The 19411-nt window shown below is 44.2% G+C and overlaps 1 protein-coding gene across 1 annotated transcript in view; it reads left to right on the top strand.

Moving 5' to 3' along the window:
- ANAPC1 (anaphase promoting complex subunit 1) overlaps positions 1 to 16430 on the top strand; it is a 34872-nt gene extending 18442 nt beyond the window's left edge. The window contains exons 25-47 of the mRNA XM_054383761.1: positions 1318 to 1531; positions 2715 to 2833; positions 3840 to 4111; positions 4328 to 4562; positions 5279 to 5370; positions 5508 to 5642; positions 5790 to 5872; positions 6287 to 6365; positions 6491 to 6565; positions 7245 to 7321; positions 7528 to 7618; positions 7710 to 7763; positions 8070 to 8263; positions 8685 to 8771; positions 9307 to 9424; positions 10108 to 10185; positions 10590 to 10657; positions 12798 to 12936; positions 13303 to 13389; positions 14331 to 14426; positions 14657 to 14855; positions 15019 to 15153; positions 16161 to 16430. Coding sequence (XP_054239736.1) covers positions 1318 to 1531; positions 2715 to 2833; positions 3840 to 4111; positions 4328 to 4562; positions 5279 to 5370; positions 5508 to 5642; positions 5790 to 5872; positions 6287 to 6365; positions 6491 to 6565; positions 7245 to 7321; positions 7528 to 7618; positions 7710 to 7763; positions 8070 to 8263; positions 8685 to 8771; positions 9307 to 9424; positions 10108 to 10185; positions 10590 to 10657; positions 12798 to 12936; positions 13303 to 13389; positions 14331 to 14426; positions 14657 to 14855; positions 15019 to 15153; positions 16161 to 16276 — 2843 coding nt within the window. The 3' untranslated portion in view covers positions 16277 to 16430. The remainder of the gene's footprint in view (positions 1 to 1317; positions 1532 to 2714; positions 2834 to 3839; positions 4112 to 4327; positions 4563 to 5278; positions 5371 to 5507; positions 5643 to 5789; positions 5873 to 6286; positions 6366 to 6490; positions 6566 to 7244; positions 7322 to 7527; positions 7619 to 7709; positions 7764 to 8069; positions 8264 to 8684; positions 8772 to 9306; positions 9425 to 10107; positions 10186 to 10589; positions 10658 to 12797; positions 12937 to 13302; positions 13390 to 14330; positions 14427 to 14656; positions 14856 to 15018; positions 15154 to 16160) is intronic.
- Positions 16431 to 19411: the final 2981 nt, after the last annotated feature.

The following is a 19411-nucleotide window of genomic DNA, read 5'->3' as shown; positions in this document are numbered from 1 at the left end:
ATCAAAATGCTCATCTAGTTTCCTGGCTTTCACTGCTGAGCTTGAAGGGCAAAAAAGAAAAAACACGTTTCACAGCCATCACAGGTAATTGTGTAGGCAGGGAGGGGAAAGCCCTTTTCTACTACTGCTCTGAAACAAAAAATAGGTTTGAAAGAAAGATAACTGTTTCGCTGTCGCCTCTTCAAGCTCATCAGTCCTTGCTCAGCAGGCTTTACTGCATCTTTGTTGTTTTTAAGGTATCTTCTTCTCCTCCCTTGATAGTTATTTATCCCATTTAGATGTGGTAAAACATTTGATCACAATGTTCAGATCTCCTTGTGGCTAAATGAATTACAGAATTGTTTAGGCTGGAAAAGACCTTTAAGGTCATTGAGCAACCCAGTACTGCTAAGTCCACTGCTAAGACATGTCCCTCAGCACCACCCCTACACATCTTTTAAATCCCTGCAGGGATGATTATTCAATCACTTCTCTGGGCAGTGTGTTCCAGGGCTTGACAACCTTTTCAGTGAAGAAGAGATTGTTCCTGATGTCCAGCCTAAACCTCCCTTGATACAACCCAAGGCCTCTTCCTCTCATGCAGTCACTGCCTGCTTGGGAGAACAGACTGATGCCCACCTCATTACAGGCTCCTTTCAGGGATTTGTAGAGAGCAGCAAAGTCTCCCCTGAGCCTCCTTTTCTCCAGGCTAAACACCCCCAGTTCGCTCAGCCACTCCTCAGAAGCCTGTTCACCAGCTTCTTTGCCCTTTTCTGGACATGCTCCAGCAACTTGATGTCCTTATAGTGAGGCACCCAAAATAACTCAGTATTTGAGATGTGACCTTGCCAGTGCCAAGAATGGGGAAACGATCACTACCATAGTCCTGCTGGCCACGCTATTGCTGATTCAAGCCAGGATGCTGATGGCCTTCTTGGCCAGCTGGGCACATTGCTGGCTCTCTTCAGCTTGCTGTCACCCACCATGTTCTGTTTCACCAGGCAGCTTTCCAGACAGTCTTCCTCAAGCCTGGAGCATTCATGGAGTTGTTGTGACCCAAGTGCAGAAGGCAGCGCTTGGTGTTGTTGAACCTCATCAGTTATGGTAGGAGAATGTTAGGAGTGACTGAACAGTGTCATTCATGGTTGCACAAATCTCAGCCTAGTCTAGTTATAGACCCATCCAAGCACAGGTTAGTGGGGCAGGCACTCTGAAGTGCTGAGTGCCTTCAAGTTGTTGTGGTGGTGTTTGCTGGCTTTCTGATCATTACCAATACCCCCAGGCATGACTGGAAATTACTTCTCTCCTTCTTCTTTCCCTTGCAGTCTGTGGGCCCAGTGCTGTCTTCTGATATTCCTTCTGGAATGGAATCGGAAGAAGATGAGGATGGCATGAATGACATGAATGAGGAAGTGATGTCACTGATATGGAGTGAGGATTTGAGGGTGCAGGAAGTACGCAGGCTCCTGCAGAGTGCCCGTCCTGTACGCGTCAATGTAGTGCAGATGCCAGAAGCCAGTGACCATGAGTACATAGAAGAGAAAGAAAACCGGTAAAAGCCGTCCCTATTCCCAGCAGGTTTTTGTTAGTGTTCCACCCAGGTGAAAAAGTGCTTCAAGAATTTTGGTGGCTTAAGGTTCAGTATGCTAAACCAAACAGGGCCATATTTTTTAGTCTGATCTGAATGTTAAAGCAGGCCTGGGCGGAGGGCAGACAGGGGAGGATTTGATTTCATAATCCCAGTCTTTGAAGCTTAAAACTGCTGTATTTGACTTGAAGGACTCTCCAGACTAGAGCAGCATATGAGCAACATTGTTTGTTTGAACCCCAAACAGCATATTGAGTTATGCTCAGTATCAGTATGATTTAGGGTTTGAAAGCAGATTGTAGCCTTTTTTTTTTGTCCATCTACAAAGCCTGAAATATAAGCGAGACCTAATCTGTGGAGAAAATGTTTCTGTAGAGAACAAAGTATTGTCCATCCCCTGCCTAAAACTGGAGAGCCCACTGTTCAGGGCTGATCTTAAGCCTAAGCAAGGCTTGGGTCATGGAACCTTATCAATCCACAGAAATCAAACTCACTGTCCTGTTTCTCCTGACACTGAAATCAATGAATGTTGAGTGGTCTCACAATTGACCCCGTCTTACTTCGCCTGGTTTGGGAGTGTTCAAAGTATTTTTTTTAAAAAAACAAAGGAATAAAGCAAACTTTAGAACATCATTAACAGAAAAACACTGCAGAAGTAGGAAGCTGAAGAAATGTCTAAAATGGTCTGACCTGACAAGCTGAGTAATTTAACAAGTCTAGAAAGTATTTCCAGAGTAAATCATAGAGAACTGTGGTCAGCATTCTTGGAAGCACACCATTAGTTCTGCACACAAGTTATTACTAGATGTGATCACTAGTCATAGCAAGATCCCCCTAGGCTGATGAGCTTTGTTTTGCTTTCTCCTTTCGCTTTGTTTCTGATACAGCTACTGAATTGTCCGTAGCGCAGATTTGTTTCACTTTAAGGGAAAAACAGTGGCAAGTTTGAAACTGATGTCAGCTCAAGTGTATCTTTGAGGTTAATTGTTTAAGGACCAAATATTTAGTTCTGAAGTCTGGCCTACTGAGACAAAAATCAAAGACAACATGATCTTGTCAAAAAACCCCAGTCTGTCCAGTGCCTGTAAGTTCATTTTACATCATGTATTAAGCACCTAGCTTGGTTTTGCTTTCATCTCTCCAACAGGCTGTTACAGCTTTGCCAGCGAACCATGGCACTACCTGTTGGACGAGGAATGTTTACTTTATTCTCCTATCACCCTGTTCCAACGGAGCAGTTACCCATCCCTAAGCTGAATCTAACTGGTATGTTGGTCTTAGTTTCCTTTCAAAGAAATTCAGTGTTTAGCAGAATGTAATGGAGATTTCTTTCTGAACCTCTTGTAATTTTTGTAGTAGCTTGACCCAGACAGGCTGGAGAGTTGGGCAGAAAGCAACCTCATGAAGTTCAACAAGGTCAAGGGTAGAGTCCTCCATTCTAGGGGGCAATTACCCAATGCTCAGTACAGGTTAGGGGCTGACGTGCTGCAAAACAGCAATGTGGAGAAAGACCTGAGAGTACTAGTGGACAGGTTCACTGTGAGCCAGCAATGTGCCCTCATGGCTAAGAAGGCCAGTGGTCTCTTGGAGTGCATGGAGTGTGACCAGTAGGTTGAGGGATGTTCTTTTCCCCTCTATACTCTGCCCTAGTGAAGCCACCCCTGGAGTACTGTGTCCAATTCTAGGCTTCGCAGTTCGAGACACAAGGAATTACTGAAGAGAGTCCAGTGGACACTACAAAGATAATAAAGAGACTGAAGCATATTTTGAGGAGAGGCTGAGAGACCTGGGGCTGTAAATAGGTCTTGAGAAGAGCAGACTGAGAGAGGATCTTCTCGGTGATTTATCAGTATCTAAAGGGTGAGACACAAGGGAATGGGGCCAGACTCTTATCAGTGGTGGCTAGTGACAGGACAAGGAGCAATGGGCACAAGTTAGAACATAAAGTTCCAAACATAAGGAAAACTTCTATCCTGTGGGGGTACAGGCTGCCCAGAGAGATTGTGGAGTCTCCTTCCCTGGAGACTTTCAAAATGTACCTGGACATGGACATGTTCGTATGCAACCTAATCTAGGCAAATGTGCTTACGAGGGTGGTTGGACTAGATGATCTCCAGAGATCACTTCCAACCCTGGAATTCAGTAATTCCTTGATGCTGGAATATCTCAGAAGTGTTGCCTACCAACTTACTTGGCACCCTGCTAAAACCGAGAGCTGTTTCTGAAGCAATTTGAACTCACCTAATTGCTCTAATGATTCTCTCATTGGCAGGCCGTGCTCCTCCTAGGAACACCACTGTTGATCTCAACAGCGGGAACATTGATGTGCCTCCAAACATGGCTTGCTGGGCCAGCTTTCACAACGGGGTAGCTGCTGGCCTGAAGATAGCCCCTGCTTCTCAGATAGACTCTGCCTGGATTGTCTATAACAAGCCCAAAATTGCTGAACTAGCAAATGAATATGCAGGCTTTCTCATGGCTCTGGGTCTCAATGGGCATCTCACCAAACTGGCCACACTCAACATACATGACTACCTGACCAAGGTGAGGCCTGCTTCATGAGCAACAATGTCTGTAGGACTCGAATTCTTTAAGCAAAGCAAGAGAAGAAAAGTCAAAAGATTTCTTGGAAACACTGAAATGGAAGTTTTCTGGTGTGGGAGAATGTCAGAGTTACTCCTTCAATGTTAGAAGTGCAGGACTTTGTTTCTGTCTAAAAGACAGAATTCACCATTCTGTGAAATTTGTGTCCTTTCTCAGGGCCATGAGATGACAAGCATTGGGCTGTTGCTTGGTGTTTCTGCTGCTAAGCTGGGCACAATGGATATGGCCATTACACGTCTCCTGAGCATCCACATCCCTGCCCTCCTGCCACCAACTTCAACAGAGCTGGATGTTCCCCACAATGTGCAGGTGGCTGCCGTGATAGGAATAGGCCTTGTCTATCAGGGTACTGCTCACAGGCACACAGCTGAAGTTCTGCTTGCTGAAATAGGTAGGTGCCAACACTGAAAAGCGTTTGTTGTTTCTCCTGTCTGTCCGGGAGGTAGCTACCAAAGATGGGGATGCTATGTGGGAAAAAAAACTTTCTTCTTGCAAGGATAGTCTTTTTAGCTCACTAGGTTGCAAGACATGTAGTCCTCATGTTCTAAATTCTTCCATTTGTTGTTTAAGGCTTGCTAAACAATAGTCTTTACAAGTTGATTCTGATGTGACTTCTGTCCTTATTCTGTGCATAGTTCTTGTGATTTTATTTGTAACAGTTAAGCTCTTGTTCATGTTTATATGTAACTTTAGTTGAAAGACTGTGTGGTGTATTAAATAGAGACTGGGATACAACTTACCCTTAAAATTCATCTGTTACGTTTCTGGTACTTTGATATGTGCAGTCTTTTCTAGCAACAGCTTTTTGGACGCTGCTGACAGCATTTGGCTAGGTTCAGAGAAGTTAAACTATAAGCAGTCGCAGGGTGGCATTTTCGCTCTCTTTGAACTCCAGTTCAGCATCTACTGCTTCTGGAGGGGTCTGTTTGGAGATGGATGAGTTAAGTGACAATTACTTCTAACTCTACTGATAAATTTCCTGAGTTTCCTGAGAAGGGACAGATTTTTTTATTTTTCTCATTTCATTAGGAATGTAGTGCTTAATTAAACAACGTTTTCTTCACTGGAATTGTTAAAAGAGGAGTTTTATTGTTCTGTTTTCTCCAGGGCGTCCCCCTGGACCAGAAATGGAGTACTGCACTGATAGAGAGTCCTACTCACTTGCATCTGGGCTAGCCTTAGGCATGGTGTGCTTGGGGGTAAGTCCTCTTCATTTCAACTGCAGTTAGTAGAAGAATCATTATTTACTGGGGAGAGATCATAAGAGCTGTGTCATCCTTGACCTTTGGCCTTCATACAGGAAGGCACGTCCTTATTTCCTCTCTTCTTTCCTTAGCACGGCAGTAATTTGATCGGCATGTCAGACCTCAATGTTCCTGAGCAGCTTTACCAGTACATGGTTGGAGGTCACAGGCGATTCCAAGCAGGCATGCACAGAGAGAAGCACAAGTCTCCCAGTTACCAAATCAAGGTATGTGTCAGGTGTTTTTTTACACATCTAAGCTGAAAATAGAAGTCTGAGAGTCATGTATCTTGATGCACTGAGTGGCTTTGAATGCACTACAGGTGGTTGCCTTCCCAGTCAGCTGGTCTGAAAGTCTGCCTTATGTTTCCACAGGAAGGAGACACCATAAATGTAGATGTTACTTGTCCAGGTGCCACACTTGCACTTGCCATGATCTACCTAAAGACTAATAACAGGTACTGGCCTTGGAATTGTGGAAGTAATGAGCAATATGACAAGAGGAAATGGCCTCATATTGCACTGAGGAGGTTTAGGTTGGACATTGTGAAGAATTCTTCCCCAAAAAGCATTGTCAAGCCCTGGAATTGGCTGCCCAAGGAAGTGGTGGAGTTGCCATCCCTGGAAGAATTTAAAAGACTTGTAGATGGGGTGCTGAGGGACGTGGTTTAATGGTGATCTGGGTTAACAGTTGGGCTCGATGATCCTAAAAGTTTTTTCTAACCAAAATGATTCTGTAATTCTATGAGTTGCTCAGACATTTTGCAGTAACTTTTGCTAGCAATTTAAACATCTCTGCATTGTGTGGCTTGCTGTATTTTGCATTGCTGAAATAAGATCTGGAAAACCTGTTCCTTTACTGTGCTTTGCAGATCCATTGCAGACTGGCTTCAAGCACCAGATACCATGTATTTACTGGACTTTGTAAAACCTGAGTTCCTTCTATTGAGGGTAGGATTTTTCTTTTGTTTCATTTCTCCATCTGTGTTTCTGGACCAATTTAGTACATTGAAAAAATACTATTGATATTTGTGCTGTTCATTTTTTTTTTCTTACTTATGTTTTCACTTTTTTAGACTTTAGCCCGATGCCTGATTCTGTGGGATGACATCTTGCCCAATTCCAAGTGGGTTGATAGCAACGTGCCTCAAGTAGGTATTTACACTTAATGTGCTTACTTTCCAATTTTACATCTCACTGGATTGTTCTTTGTGTGAACATTTCCCTAATCACATGAACTGCATGCAGAAATGTACATGAATCCTATTCACATGACAGAGGTGATGTTTTACATTAGATTTCCATATCCTTATTGGAGACTCCCATAGGATCATCATGCTAGAGAGGAGAGAATTGAGGAGGGATACCACTGTTCAGGACATAAAACAGTGCCAGAGAGAGAAAGGGATTCAATTTTCCTCCCCGTTGCCCAAGGAAGAAGCCAGGTGCAAAATTGCCATGAGGAGGCTTCAGTTGAGCAATACAAAATGACTTAGATAAATATCTACCAGAACTACAGGATACTGATGGCCTATATGGCCTCTTGAGGTCTTATCCTGTTCTGTTTTTTCTCATATCTGAGTACAAACAGTAACATTGTGCTTCTGACATAGTCTTGCCATTGTTTTAGAAATCTTTAAGGGACCAGATAAGGAGCATTTGTACCATTTTGGATCAGAAGTACAATGGAGCACTAGTGTGTGGGAGGAAAAAAAAATACCTGCATGTGAAACAGACCTGTTTTGTATCACTTATGAACCCTCAATGCCCAGAGTTCCAGGTAATTAATCACTTTTCCCTGGATGAATTTCTCTCTTACATTTTCTGTAGATCATAAGAGAGAACAGCATCTCACTTCAGGCAACAGAGCTGCCTTCATCTGAAGACCTGAGCTTGGAAACGCTTGCGTAAGTAACATGTCAAAACTTCCTCTGAAAAACAAAGCTGGACTCTTTCTAGAGATAGCAGCATACAAAAAAAAAAATATCTCCCTCGATATTTAGGGAATTTTACTCTCTGTTTTCACTTTTTTAATTGTAAAGGAGTTTGTGATGCTTATTCAGATGAGGAAAAGATAAACATGTAGTCATTTCCTGTTTATGCTGCTTATTAGGCAAGCTCATGTCTACATCATTGCTGGGGCATGTTTGTCACTGGGATTTCGATTTGCTGGTTCAGAAAATCTGGCAGCATTTAACTGCTTGGTAAGAGGTTTTTCTTTTTTCCTTCCAATTTCCATAGAACTGTAACCTATCGTTTGTATCTATGTTCAGTGTGTATTTCTTTCCTTTGCAGTACAAATATGCAACAGATTTCCTCAAGTGTTTGTCAGCACCAACAGCTTCAGTAGTAAGTGCTTTCTGGTTTTCTCTCAATAAAAAGGAGACTCTGTTGTGTAAAGTACTTTGATAGCCCTCACCGAAACCCTAATGAAAGCAAACCCATCCCTTTGAGTTTTCTGTATTACAGGATGTTTACAGAATGTGGCAGGGCTGTGAATTATTTTTGTTCAGGACTTTGCTGTTCCTCTGCTCTCCCTGATTCTGTGGAATGTGGTTTTTGAACCCATGGGGTAGAAAGCAGCATTTTAAACCAACCAGAAGCGTGTGTTTGACCACAGAAGTGTAAGAATGCTTCTCCTTATTCTACTTGAAGACAGGTCACTATAATCTTGAAACATGCTTGAGTGTCTTGCTGCTGTCTCTTGCCATGGTGATGGCTGGCTCTGGAAACCTGAAAGTCCTTCAGCTTTGCCGTTTCATGCATAAGAAGACAGGTGGAGAGATGAACTATGGCTTCCATCTGGCTCACCACATGGCTTTGGGGCTTCTCTTCTTGGGAGGAGGAAGGTAACTTGCCATTTCCAAAGACCTTTCCCCCTCCTCCCTTTCCCTCCACCTTCTGCCCACCCCAATCCTTGTCCATCTTTCTTCTGACACTTCTGCAAAAAAGTGGAGCAGGGTATGAATTCCTTAATTTTTATTATTATTTTTTAGTAACATAGGAATGCATAAAGATGTTTCTTATTGTAAATAAAAGTTCTTTGTTTTCTAGATACTGCATTACTGAAATACTGTAGAAATGCTTCTGCCTTGTGTCTTATTTCTTACCACTATGTTGTAATTTTTTTTTTATTGCTGTAGGAACGTGTGTCCATTTCTTTCCTTTATGCATTTTGCTGCTGCCTTCCCTTCCCTGAAACACAAAAATACTTTGAACACCTGTGCTACTGGCCAGTCAGCATGAAAACTAATAAATATTTTTTAACAGATACTCACTGAGCACTTCAAATTCTTCAATTGCTGCTCTCCTTTGTGCTCTGTACCCTCACTTCCCTGTTCACAGCACGGACAATCGGTAAGGGCTTGCTAGGGTTCGTATTTCCTTAAGCTAAATCATCTTTCAAAAGAGGTTATCTAGAAGCATTTTTCTTAAAGAATCTTTACCTAGGTGCTCTGTAAACAATTTTTGTGGGGGAGGGAAACCTACCAAAAAAGTGGAAAACAAGAGAAGGGAAGATGTAAGATGATGGTGGTGATCTCTGATCAGTCAGGAAGTGCAAGCAGGTTTCTTGAGGCTCTGCACTGTCTGTGCCCCCCGACTCGAGTGTTCCAGTTTGCTCACCTGAGAAGGATCTCATGCAGTATCTGTCCATTTGTGACTTTCAATCAGTTTTAGTTAAGAGTCATGGAATCACAGAATTACAGACATTAGGTCCAGTTCTGTTAGCCAACCCATACAGGTTAAAAATAAAACATAAACCTATGACACTGCTACAAATTTCAGCTTAATCCACAGCTGTATTTGGTTATTGAGCTGTGTGTAGTTTGGTATCTGGGGACCAATCTCTGCTTGTGCTGCATGGTGCTGAGTCCCTTATTCCCCCACACAGGTACCACCTGCAGGCTTTGCGTCACTTGTATGTGCTGGCAGCAGAGCCAAGGCTCTTAACACCAGTTGACGTGGACTCAAACGCTCCTTGTTATGCACTGATTGAGGTTACCTACAAGGTATGTGTGCAGGAGGCAATGACAAGCAAAGGCCTTTGGGAAGGTGTGGTATACAACTGAGGAATCTTAACAGACCAAATTGTCATTGCGGCCATCAGCCTTGGGTTTATTTTCAGGTCTTCAAACGGTGAAGTGTGTAATGACAGACCTAGGATCATAGTTCTCCTGTTCATAAGAGGAAAAACTTTCAAAGGCACAGAGGTGGTTGGAACCACCTGTGGTTTTAAAAACCTTGTCCTAAATCTGCTGAAACAGACATCTTCATGTTTCTCCTTGGTGTTTGTGTTGTGTGTTTTCTGGAGGAGTCCTTTCTGCGGGATTTATTTTGTACAGGCTTATGTGAGGCAGGAAATGCTCATGGAAGGACTAAAGAAAGGAGTCTTGGAATTTCAGGGTAGAAGAGCTATAGCACAGATACCTTGTTCTAGCAAAGATTTCAGTTGAGTTTTGCCTGGTTTGCAGAATGTTATGTGTTGATCCATCTATGGGAAATACATCTTCAACTTAGGCTTATTTGTTTCTTGACATTAAAGGCAATGTTAAGTTGTGTATTTACTCAGCACTCAGGAACAGAAACTGGCTGACTTCTGTCAAGGGAGTTGTTATAAATAAGATGCAGGTTTTCTTTCTTCTCACACAAAAATGAACTTTACTAATATGTGACTACTGGTGGCATTTTGAAGGGCACGCAGTGGTATGCAGAAGCCACCGAGGAGCTGATGGCACCCACGCTTCTTCCAGAGCTTCACTTACTGAAGCAGGTAAAGGAAGTTTCCATTTTGATGAGGAATTCAGTCACCCAGGTGTTATGTCACAAACACAGAGAGTGACTTTTATTTGGTTCTCTGTCCAATCTTAGCCAGACTCTACACAATGCTGTCCCATATTAATGGCTTCAAAGACAAATTCTGTCATTATGGAGCACGAGTTAAGTTATGCCAATAGCTTCTCTTTGATCTAGTCTAATCAGATCTTGACGTAGCAGGTTGTTCCTTGTTCCAGGACTGTAGGACAGGCAAAGCTAGGTGCTCTTCTGAGTTTCTTGGGAGGGTGACACTATAAAAGGGCACATGTTTTTGTAAGGGCCCAGAAAGAACTGTAGAAAATTCTTCTTTAATTTTATGATTCTGGTTATATCTAGTAATAAAAATGCTTACCTTGACAGATCAGAGTGAAGGGACCACGGTACTGGGAATTACTAATAGATTTAAGCAAGGGAACGAATCACCTAGAGTAAGTATTCTTTACAATGCCTGACTGAATAATGACCTTGTAGTAACACTTTTTAATTATTTTCTGGTTTTTAAACCTCCTGTGCTTATGACACCTACAGGTTGGAAAGAATTCTGGCTTTGAGCGTTCCGCTGTTGTGCATTTGACAGCACTTTAAGGGTGAAGAAAGAAACTGCGTAGTTGGTTTCACATATTGATGTGAATAATTCATGCAAAAAACAGGGCAGGGGAAAACCTGCTAGTAAAACCACAGATATTGGTAGTGGGATTGAGCACCATCAGAAACCTTCTTGAACTCATGGTTTTAGTTTAGTTTTGAGTCGGTGTGATGTCATGTTTCCCAGACTGTTGATAGAGTAGTTGGCTAACTGTCACTGCTTTGTGAAATACTATTTTTTTTCTCATGTTACGTGAAGTGTACAAAGCACTGCTTACTGCATTTTTACTCTGAAAAACAGAAATCTTACCGGAATACAGGATCTGTGGCCAAAATCATACTCATCTTTGGGCTTAACCTATGGTGTAACTCTTCACTCTGAGTAGTGTACAAGTAGCCGGCTGCATCTTTCATAGTCACATGGGGGTTTTTGAGTTAATTTAAATGCCACTATTGAGATTAAATTAAACAATGCAGCATCAATTGCTCCATGCCTTTAAAGATGACAAATGGGACTGAGCTGGAGTGCAGATCCCCCAATATCAGGATGCATATGCTGATTGAGCTGCTATACCAGCAATGGCAAAAGCCAGCTTCAGCCTTTGGTGTCACCTTTCCTCTGGGTCTCCATGTTGTAGAATCATAGAATGGTTCTTTAAGATCATCCAGTCCAGCCATTATCTACCAAGTCTGGTGCTAAATCATATCCCCTTAGTACTGTCTCTTAAACACCTCCAGGCATGGTGGTTCAGCCATCTCCCTGGGATGTCTACTCCAGTGTTTGACAATCCCTTTCAGTGAAGAACTTTCTTCTGATACCCAATCGAAACCTTTCATGGCACAACTTGAGGCCATTTCCTCTTTTCTTCTCACTTGTTACTTTAGAGAGAGGCCAACCCCAATCTCATTACAACCTCCTTTCAGGGAGTTGTAGAGGAGAGACAGTCTCTTCTTCACCCAAGTTTCCTCAGGCACTCCACAGATGACCTGTTCTCCAGACCCTTCAGCTTCTTTACCCATCTCTGCACTTGTACTTCCCTGTAGCAAGGGCCCCAAAAGTGATCCTTTGAATCTGTCATCTCTCACATTACATTTTGTCCCCAGCCCTTTAAAATTACAGGAACCTGGGTGTGGCAGGAGAAAAATAGACACGTGAGAAACCATTTTCCCTCTCTTACCACATGTGAATTGCTAAGTAGTTTCAATACAGATAATTTTGTTATTTTAAGGATTTAAGTTATTCAACCCAGTGCCTACAGTTCACGGTGAAACTGATACTCTAAATCAGGTGAACGTGCAGCAGCTTGGCAGTGGCATAACTTCAATTTGCTTTTGTCTATAGGCTTGCTCAGCAACAGCAGGGTTTGGTGGGGTTTTGGGTTTGTTACAGGGTGGTGTTGTTTTTTTTTTGTTGTTGTTGTTGGTTTTTTTTTTCATCGCAGCACACCTTTAAAGCTGTGGTTGCCAACTTTCATGGTTTCCCTGTTGCTGGGATCTCATTCTTAAAGAGTAACAAGAATCTGCAGTGGCTTCAGGGAGTTATATTCCTTATCTCATAGAATCAAAAACTGGTTTGGATCAGAAGGGACCTTCAAAGGTCATCTAGTCCAACCCCCTGCAGTGAGCAGGGACATCTGCAACTAGATCAGAACCCCATCCAACCTGACCTGGAATCTTTCTAGGGATGGGGCATCTACTACCTCTCTGGACAACCTGTGCCAGTGTCTTACCACCCTCAGAGTCAATTTCTTCCTTTTAAATAGGGCTTATGCCTTTTTCATCACCATTGCCTGCCATCACATCACTGTTTGATGCCACCCTGCCTGAAGACACTAAAATTCCTATGTATACACAAGTGGGGCAGGGTTAAAATAATCGGAACAAAGCCTAAACAGGGATACTATGGTATAGGGGCAATTGGAGGCTGCATTTCCTTTGCAGATCTGCCTCACATCGATTGAAAAAGCATTGTCGTTATTTCAGATCGATTCTGTCAAAGGGTGGTGTCTTGTACGTGAAGCTGAGAGCTGGGCAGCTCTCCTACAAGGAGGACCCAATGGGCTGGCGCAGTCTACTGGCACAGACTGTTACCCACCGAAACTCTGAGGCTCGGGCATTCAAGGTATCCTTCCCAAACTGCTTTCCTGATGGGAATGCTGCCTCTAGCAAGGCTGAGGGAAGCATGGCAGGTCATGCTGTGTTGCTTTTTTCCAGCACTTAGCTCTGGGTGCTGAAGGTTGGCTGAGGAAAAGAAGGCCTGGTGGCTTTCGCAGGGGTGTGATAAGCTTAAGCTAAGAGCAGCTACCTGAGTGTACGTTTGTGGTGGGCAGGCAGGAGTGTCAAGCACAGTTTGCCCACCGTGTGCTTTGTGTAGGTTCAAGTCTTCTTGCTGGTGTGCTGGGGAAGGAAGGATTGGGTATAAATTGTTCCGTTTATGCAATAAAACCAAAAAGTTCATTTTAAGCATGCTTTTTGCTCTGTTTTTCAGCCAGAAGCAATTTCAGCTTTCACTTCTGATCCGGCTCTGTTTTCATTTGCTGATTACTTCTGTAAACCAACAGTGAACATGGGCCAGGTAGGATACCTAGAGGTGGAATAGCATGAATAAAAACTGAAGGAGCTGGGGCTGTTTAGTTTGAAGAAAAGGAGGCTGAGGAGAGACCTCATTGCTCTCTACAACTTCCTGAAAGGACCTTGTGGAGAGGTTGGTGCTGTAGTCTCTTCTCACACGTAATTGGTGATAGACCAAGAGGGAACGTCCTCAAACTGTGACTGGGTAGGTTTAGACTGGACATTAGGAAAAAATATTCAGGGAAAGAGTGGTCAGGCATTGGAATGGGCTGCCCAGGGAAGTGGTTGAGTCACCAACCCTGGATGTGTTTAAAGGTCATTTGGATGTGGTGCTTGGGGATATGGTTAAGAGGTGAACCTTGTAGAGTAGGGTTATGGATTGGTCTTGGTGATCCTGAGGGTCTTTTCCAACCTGAATGTTTCTGTGATTCTGTGAAAAGGTGGAAAAAGCCTACATTAAACTGAGGAACAGAATTCAGCCCTCAAAGTACTGAAGACAGGGAATATTCTAAGGAAAGTTTTGTAATACAAAGGTGTAAAACAACATTGACCCTGTAGTTTTCGTGGGGTTGGTTTCTTTCTTTGTTTCCCACTGGTTGTATCACAGTTGCTGCCAGTTTGTCTACACCACTTGTATCCATTAGAGAAGGTGTTTAACAAATACCAAGAGCTCTGCTCAGTGTCCTGAAGCATTCACATGAAGTCAATTCAGGAGAATTGGGGTGCTTTGCACTGTATTTCTTTGCACAAAATGACTTATGGGAGGGAGTGAAATACAGCTGTGTTACACTGAGGTTTTACAAGCCCAAGACTGAAAGCAAACTGCTATTTATGCAACATGAGTGCATGGGTTATCTTTAATGGAAGGAAACATAAGCAATGCAAGAACCCCAAATTAAGTTGTATCTAGCTTGTGTGCGTTGTTAAACATGTGTCTTTTATCAGAAACAGGAAATCCTGGATCTTTTCTCCTCAATCCTTTACGAGTGTGTTACCCAAGAAAATCCTGAGATGCTGCCCACGTACATAGCAATAGATCAGGTGGAGTAAATTCTTTCTTCTTTAAAGCTAAGCATTTTCAAAAGCAAATTAATGAAAATGGAAATGACCCCGGCAACATTAGCTGGCAGTTTTTCTTGATAGGCCCTCAGAAGGGCAGCCTGTGGCCTAGTGAGGTTTGAGGATTCATTTACCTCACGGTTACAATAGCAATGTTTCTTTCTTTCTCCAGTTCACATTGTCCCCATTGCTTTGTGTCTCCTTTCTGTCAGGCTGTGAGGAGATTGGAAAGAAGAGAAATGTCTGAGACATTTGAGCTGTGGCAGATAAAGCTGGTACTAGAATTTTTCAGTTCCAGAAGCCACCAGGAGAGGATGAGCAGGAATCCAAACCGAGGGCTCTTCATGAACTCTGAATTTCTGCCTGTGATGAAGTGCACCATTGATAATGTTTTGGATCAGTGGCTTCAAGGTACAGAGATGATAACTTCAATCGTGCAGCTGTAATCATGATTCAGTGTGGAGAGATGGAGACTCTTTTCAGCAGGCTTTCTCCATGGAAATGCTGTTGTCTTGCACTTCTGTTTCCTCCCTCAAATTCTGCCCAAACTTCATGACTGTCTTGTCTGTTACAGCTGGAGGAGACATCTCTCTGCATTCCTACTTAAGTGGCCAGCCTGTGGAAGAGTCTCAGCTGAGCGTGTTGGCTTGCTTCTTGATTTACCACTCTGTCCCAACGCCAGCTCAGCTGGCTGCTGGAGGCCTGGAAGGTGAGGCTAGAGTGCCGGGCAGTGCTCTGGGCTTGCATGGACATGGGGTCCTGGGTTTGGCCTCATAAACCACATGGAGTATGAGGGGAGACTTTATCACTGTCTACAACTCCTTGATAGGAGGTTGGTGCAAGATGGGAGTCAGTCTCTTCTCCCAAAGACAAGCCATAGGACAGGAGGAAACGGCCTCAAGTTGTGTCACAAGTGGTTTAAGTTGGATATTGGGAACAATTTCTTCCCTTCAAGAAGGCCCTGCAACAGACTGCCCAGGAAAGGGGAAGAGTCACCAGCCCTAGAGGGACTGAAGAGACATGTAGATGTGGTGCTGGTTGACGTGGCTTAGTGGTGTCTTGGTAGTGCTGGGTTAATGGTTGGACATGATTTTAAAGTCTCTTCCAACCCAAATTGTTCTGTGATTACATGACTGTATATCCTGTGACAGCATGCATTCCCTCTGAAAGCAGTTCCATCCTTTTTTATTCTTTGATAATTGTCTAGAGTTGGGACAGAAAAGGTAGAAGCTTTATGCAGGAGTAAAGCCAGACTTAGCCTGCATAAAAAAAGTCTTGGCTGTTTCCTGACCTGCATGTCTTCTGGGGCAGCAGAACCAGAGCAGATGAGCTGTCACAGGGGAAAGTGTTCTTTTTGTTGGGCCAGCAATATCCTGAATATCCTTAAATCTCTTTCCTACAGGCACCTAGTCAGAGGGATCACCTGCTTTTCTAGGTTTCCAGTGGTCATCTGACTTGGGATCCAGGGAAATTTTGGGCCCTTTCACTTTTCTCCTGCCCTCCATCATCCCACCGTGGGGATATACCAGTAGCCCTCTGCTTGCCTGAGCTTTCTCAGGTCACACAAGAAACGCAGTGGGACTTTGATTTGAGGAGCTCTGTAGCTTGCTTAGTAATGTGACATGAATGCTACCACCTCAGTGGTGAGAGGAATCTGCTGCTGAAAGGCTTCCCACAGGCCAGTGTATGCTGATTTTCTTTCTTTCCTCTCTTTAGGAAGCACAAGCTTCTCTGAGCTGCTGTTGAAGTTCAAGCAGCTGAATGTGCCGGTTCGCGCCTTGCTCCGACTCGCTCCGCTGCTGCTCGCAAATCCACAGTCCATGGTGCTGTAGGGCCACAGCATTCCTTCTGCAGCAGAGCGAGCTGTGTGGTGTGACACTGCTGTTCAGAACCAGGTAAAAAGTGATACGTTTTGTCACTTCTCAAACAACAGACTTCAAACTGGACCCTGGATGAGACGACTAGGACCAGGAGTAATTTATAAGTTGTTACAGTGAATTAAAAACCTGTAAAAGTGAACTAATAATAAATTTACTTTTGTAACGAAGGGGTGTTTACAAATATATCTTTTTGTGGTGAGTTCTGAAAAGGCCTTGGCTGGGACCCAAACAATTCCTTGTTTTTTAACTTCTTTTTGTGCAATATATCAAAATCCACTTCCAGAGGTGCTAGAGATGTAGGAGATAGGCAGCCCAGAAGACACCAAACTTGCTTTTTTTATCAACTCCGGGGCTTGGAAGGGAGCACAAGTGACTCTCCATGCTGCTTGCTTTGTGCCGACTGTGCTTTTCAAGAACTGGAATCAACTTTCAGTCTCATTCACAGGATTTATTAGCTTTTGTCTCATAAAGGCAACTTTGTCTCCTCTCTAGCCTACATGCACTGTGAGTGCTCTGACTCATCACTGTGCTGTTTACATCTCTTTCTTTGTTTGTTTGTTTTCTTTTCTAAACTTTGTTCTGCAATTAGTCAGTGGGTGCTGAGAAAACACCTGCCTCCACCACATTACGTTATGTCTGGGCAAGAACTGAAACTACTCACAGGCAATTTAAATAATTGGACATCCATCTGTGTTGCCTTTACCTCTGGTGGGCTGCCTGATCTCTTTCGCCAGAGCACTGAACTTGGAGCAGTGCTGGTTGCATGTTTGTTCTGACTTAATTTATCACAGACCAGGTGCCATTAGTTCAAGTAACAAGAGTTTGATTACTACCCAAAAAGCAACCAGTGCCAACCTGTTGGGCTCTGAAGCTTCAAATTTGGTCTTACACCATGGGATTTATGCTGAGGTTGGTCCCTCATTTTTCCAAACCCTCAAGTAGTGAAGCCAAAAGATTTTAGAGAGAGGATGAATTGGTGGAGGAAGAATGATTATGAAGCAAGCAGAAGTAAAGAGAAATTACAATCTTTATAAATGTTATTAAAAACAAAAAAGCAACCTAAAAAACCTGCCATGATTAATGTATATTCAGCAAGGTTTTCTAAATGGCCTGGCTAAGCTCCAGCTATGTGCAATCCATGACAAATCCCAACCCTCATCCTTCTTTTTAAGCCATTAAGACATTGCTTTATCTGTGCCCAAGGAAACAAGATGAAAACTCAGTATTTTATTTCAGGAGGAGGTTAAGTCTTCAATCAGTGTGATGGACAAACAGCTCAAAGGCAATTGCTTTGGAGCAGCATCACTTTAGGGTGACAGTCTCCCCTATTCTGCTGCTGTTAGGACAGGGGTTGCAAAGAAGCATGACACAAACAACAGGGGCCAGAGGGATAGGTCCTGAGGGAAACTCCTGCACAGAGCAGAGCAAGAGTTTGCATTCCACACCTTGCAGTGCCTCTGATAGCTGGAGCCTAAACACGTTGGGGTTTAGTCCTTTAAATAAAAACAAAGCACAAATCACCCATAGCCAAAGGTACCTTCCTTGTTTTGTGAAGTATATAAAGCTGTTAACAAGCATGGAAAACTTGGGAGCCATGAGGTGTGGCTGTGTGGTCGTGGATGTTCCTTCCCCTGAGCTCAGGGCTGCGTGTATGCCCCCCAACCTTGGTGCAGCTTGCAGAAGTTTTCTTCCCTCTAAATTAGGGAAATGTGGGTGTTAAGCACTCACTTCCCAAAGCAAATGAAACTGCTTTCTGCAGCTCTCCACCCCTGCCTTTTCTGAGGACAAATGCTTTTAACTTCCTAAACCTGCTACCCCAAGACAGAATTAATTGCTCTGTTACTTTTTTGGGGGGAGAAAAGGCAGTACATGTAAATTCTGGAAGTTGAGTGAAAAGCTGAGAAACCTGTACTGAAGGTGGGCTGATATTTGTCACTCTCTTCCTGAGTAGCAGAGGTTTTGTCTTACATTCAGAGGATTTTTGGACCAGAGTCTTGTGCCTGATGTTCGTAGTCCAGGCTCCATCAGGAGCATGGTAGCTCAGCAAGCTAGAAGGTGAAGAGCTGACCACAAACAAAATGTAAAAGCAAAACTGGCGTTAAGCCCCTGAAAGGAGGGGCAAAGAGCAGCTTCACTGGGGCTGAAGAAAGCATCTCCCTGTGCAGCCAGGATTAGGATGCTCCAGGGTCCAACTTCATGCCGGGAGCACAACCACAGCTCTACCACCACCTTGTCATTGTTTCAGCCGTGGGCGTAGGAAGGAGAGTGCATGGGTGTGCGAGAGTCTCCTGAGCTGCGTAAAGTCAAGAGCCGAGAGGCTTCCTGTTTCCTTTTTAAGCTTTATCAGAATTTGAAAGCAGCCGCCGCCGCAGCCTGGACCAATGATCTGAGCAGAGCGGTGGGGGAGTTTCGGCTCGGGGTGCCTGGCGCCCGTTACGAATGCCAGCTTTGCTCTCCTGACCCCGTGTGGAGATCCCCACGTTCCCTTCGGCCCAGGGAGGCTGCCTCGGTCCCGGAGTCCCCCAGCCTGCCAGGGTAAGGTGCTATTTGGTGCGAGCAGTTTACGACGCTGGCTGCTTTAGCTGCTGGCCGTGATCTTTTGTCACGCCTTATGAACTCCTCACGCTTGCTTGGGCCATGTTCTCACAAGCTGCTGGGTGGGTTTGGGGCTTTTCTTCATCCTGCTGCGGGTCCCTCAGCAGCCGTGGAGTATGTGGGGGCCTCTGCCTGGGGAGTCCTGTCTGCAGTGGGGTGGTGGGAGAACTTTGGTGGGGGTTGAGAGACTCCAAGGGCAGTCTCAGCACATGGGAACCACCTCTCTGTTCAGCAGAAAGTTGTTCCGCAGCGTTTCCCCTCTCCTGGCACAATGACCCATGCCCACTATCCCAAAGCCTCCCCAGCTCCTGGAGTGTCCTTGGGGCTGCTCAGCCCCTTGGAGCACTTTGCAGAGGGTGGTAGCTCTGCTTGGGCAGGAAGATGGGATATGGAGGCTCTCTGGCACCCATCAGCAGCACCACTGAGTCTTTCCCTCCTACGCCAAGGTGCCGTGCTGGGATAACTGTGGGCAGCAGCTCCCAGCAGGAACCT

This window comes from Indicator indicator, chromosome 9 (genome assembly GCF_027791375.1).
Source record: "Indicator indicator isolate 239-I01 chromosome 9, UM_Iind_1.1, whole genome shotgun sequence".
Taxonomy (NCBI): domain Eukaryota; kingdom Metazoa; phylum Chordata; class Aves; order Piciformes; family Indicatoridae; genus Indicator; species Indicator indicator.
This window is presented reverse-complemented; position numbering and strand designations above follow the sequence as displayed.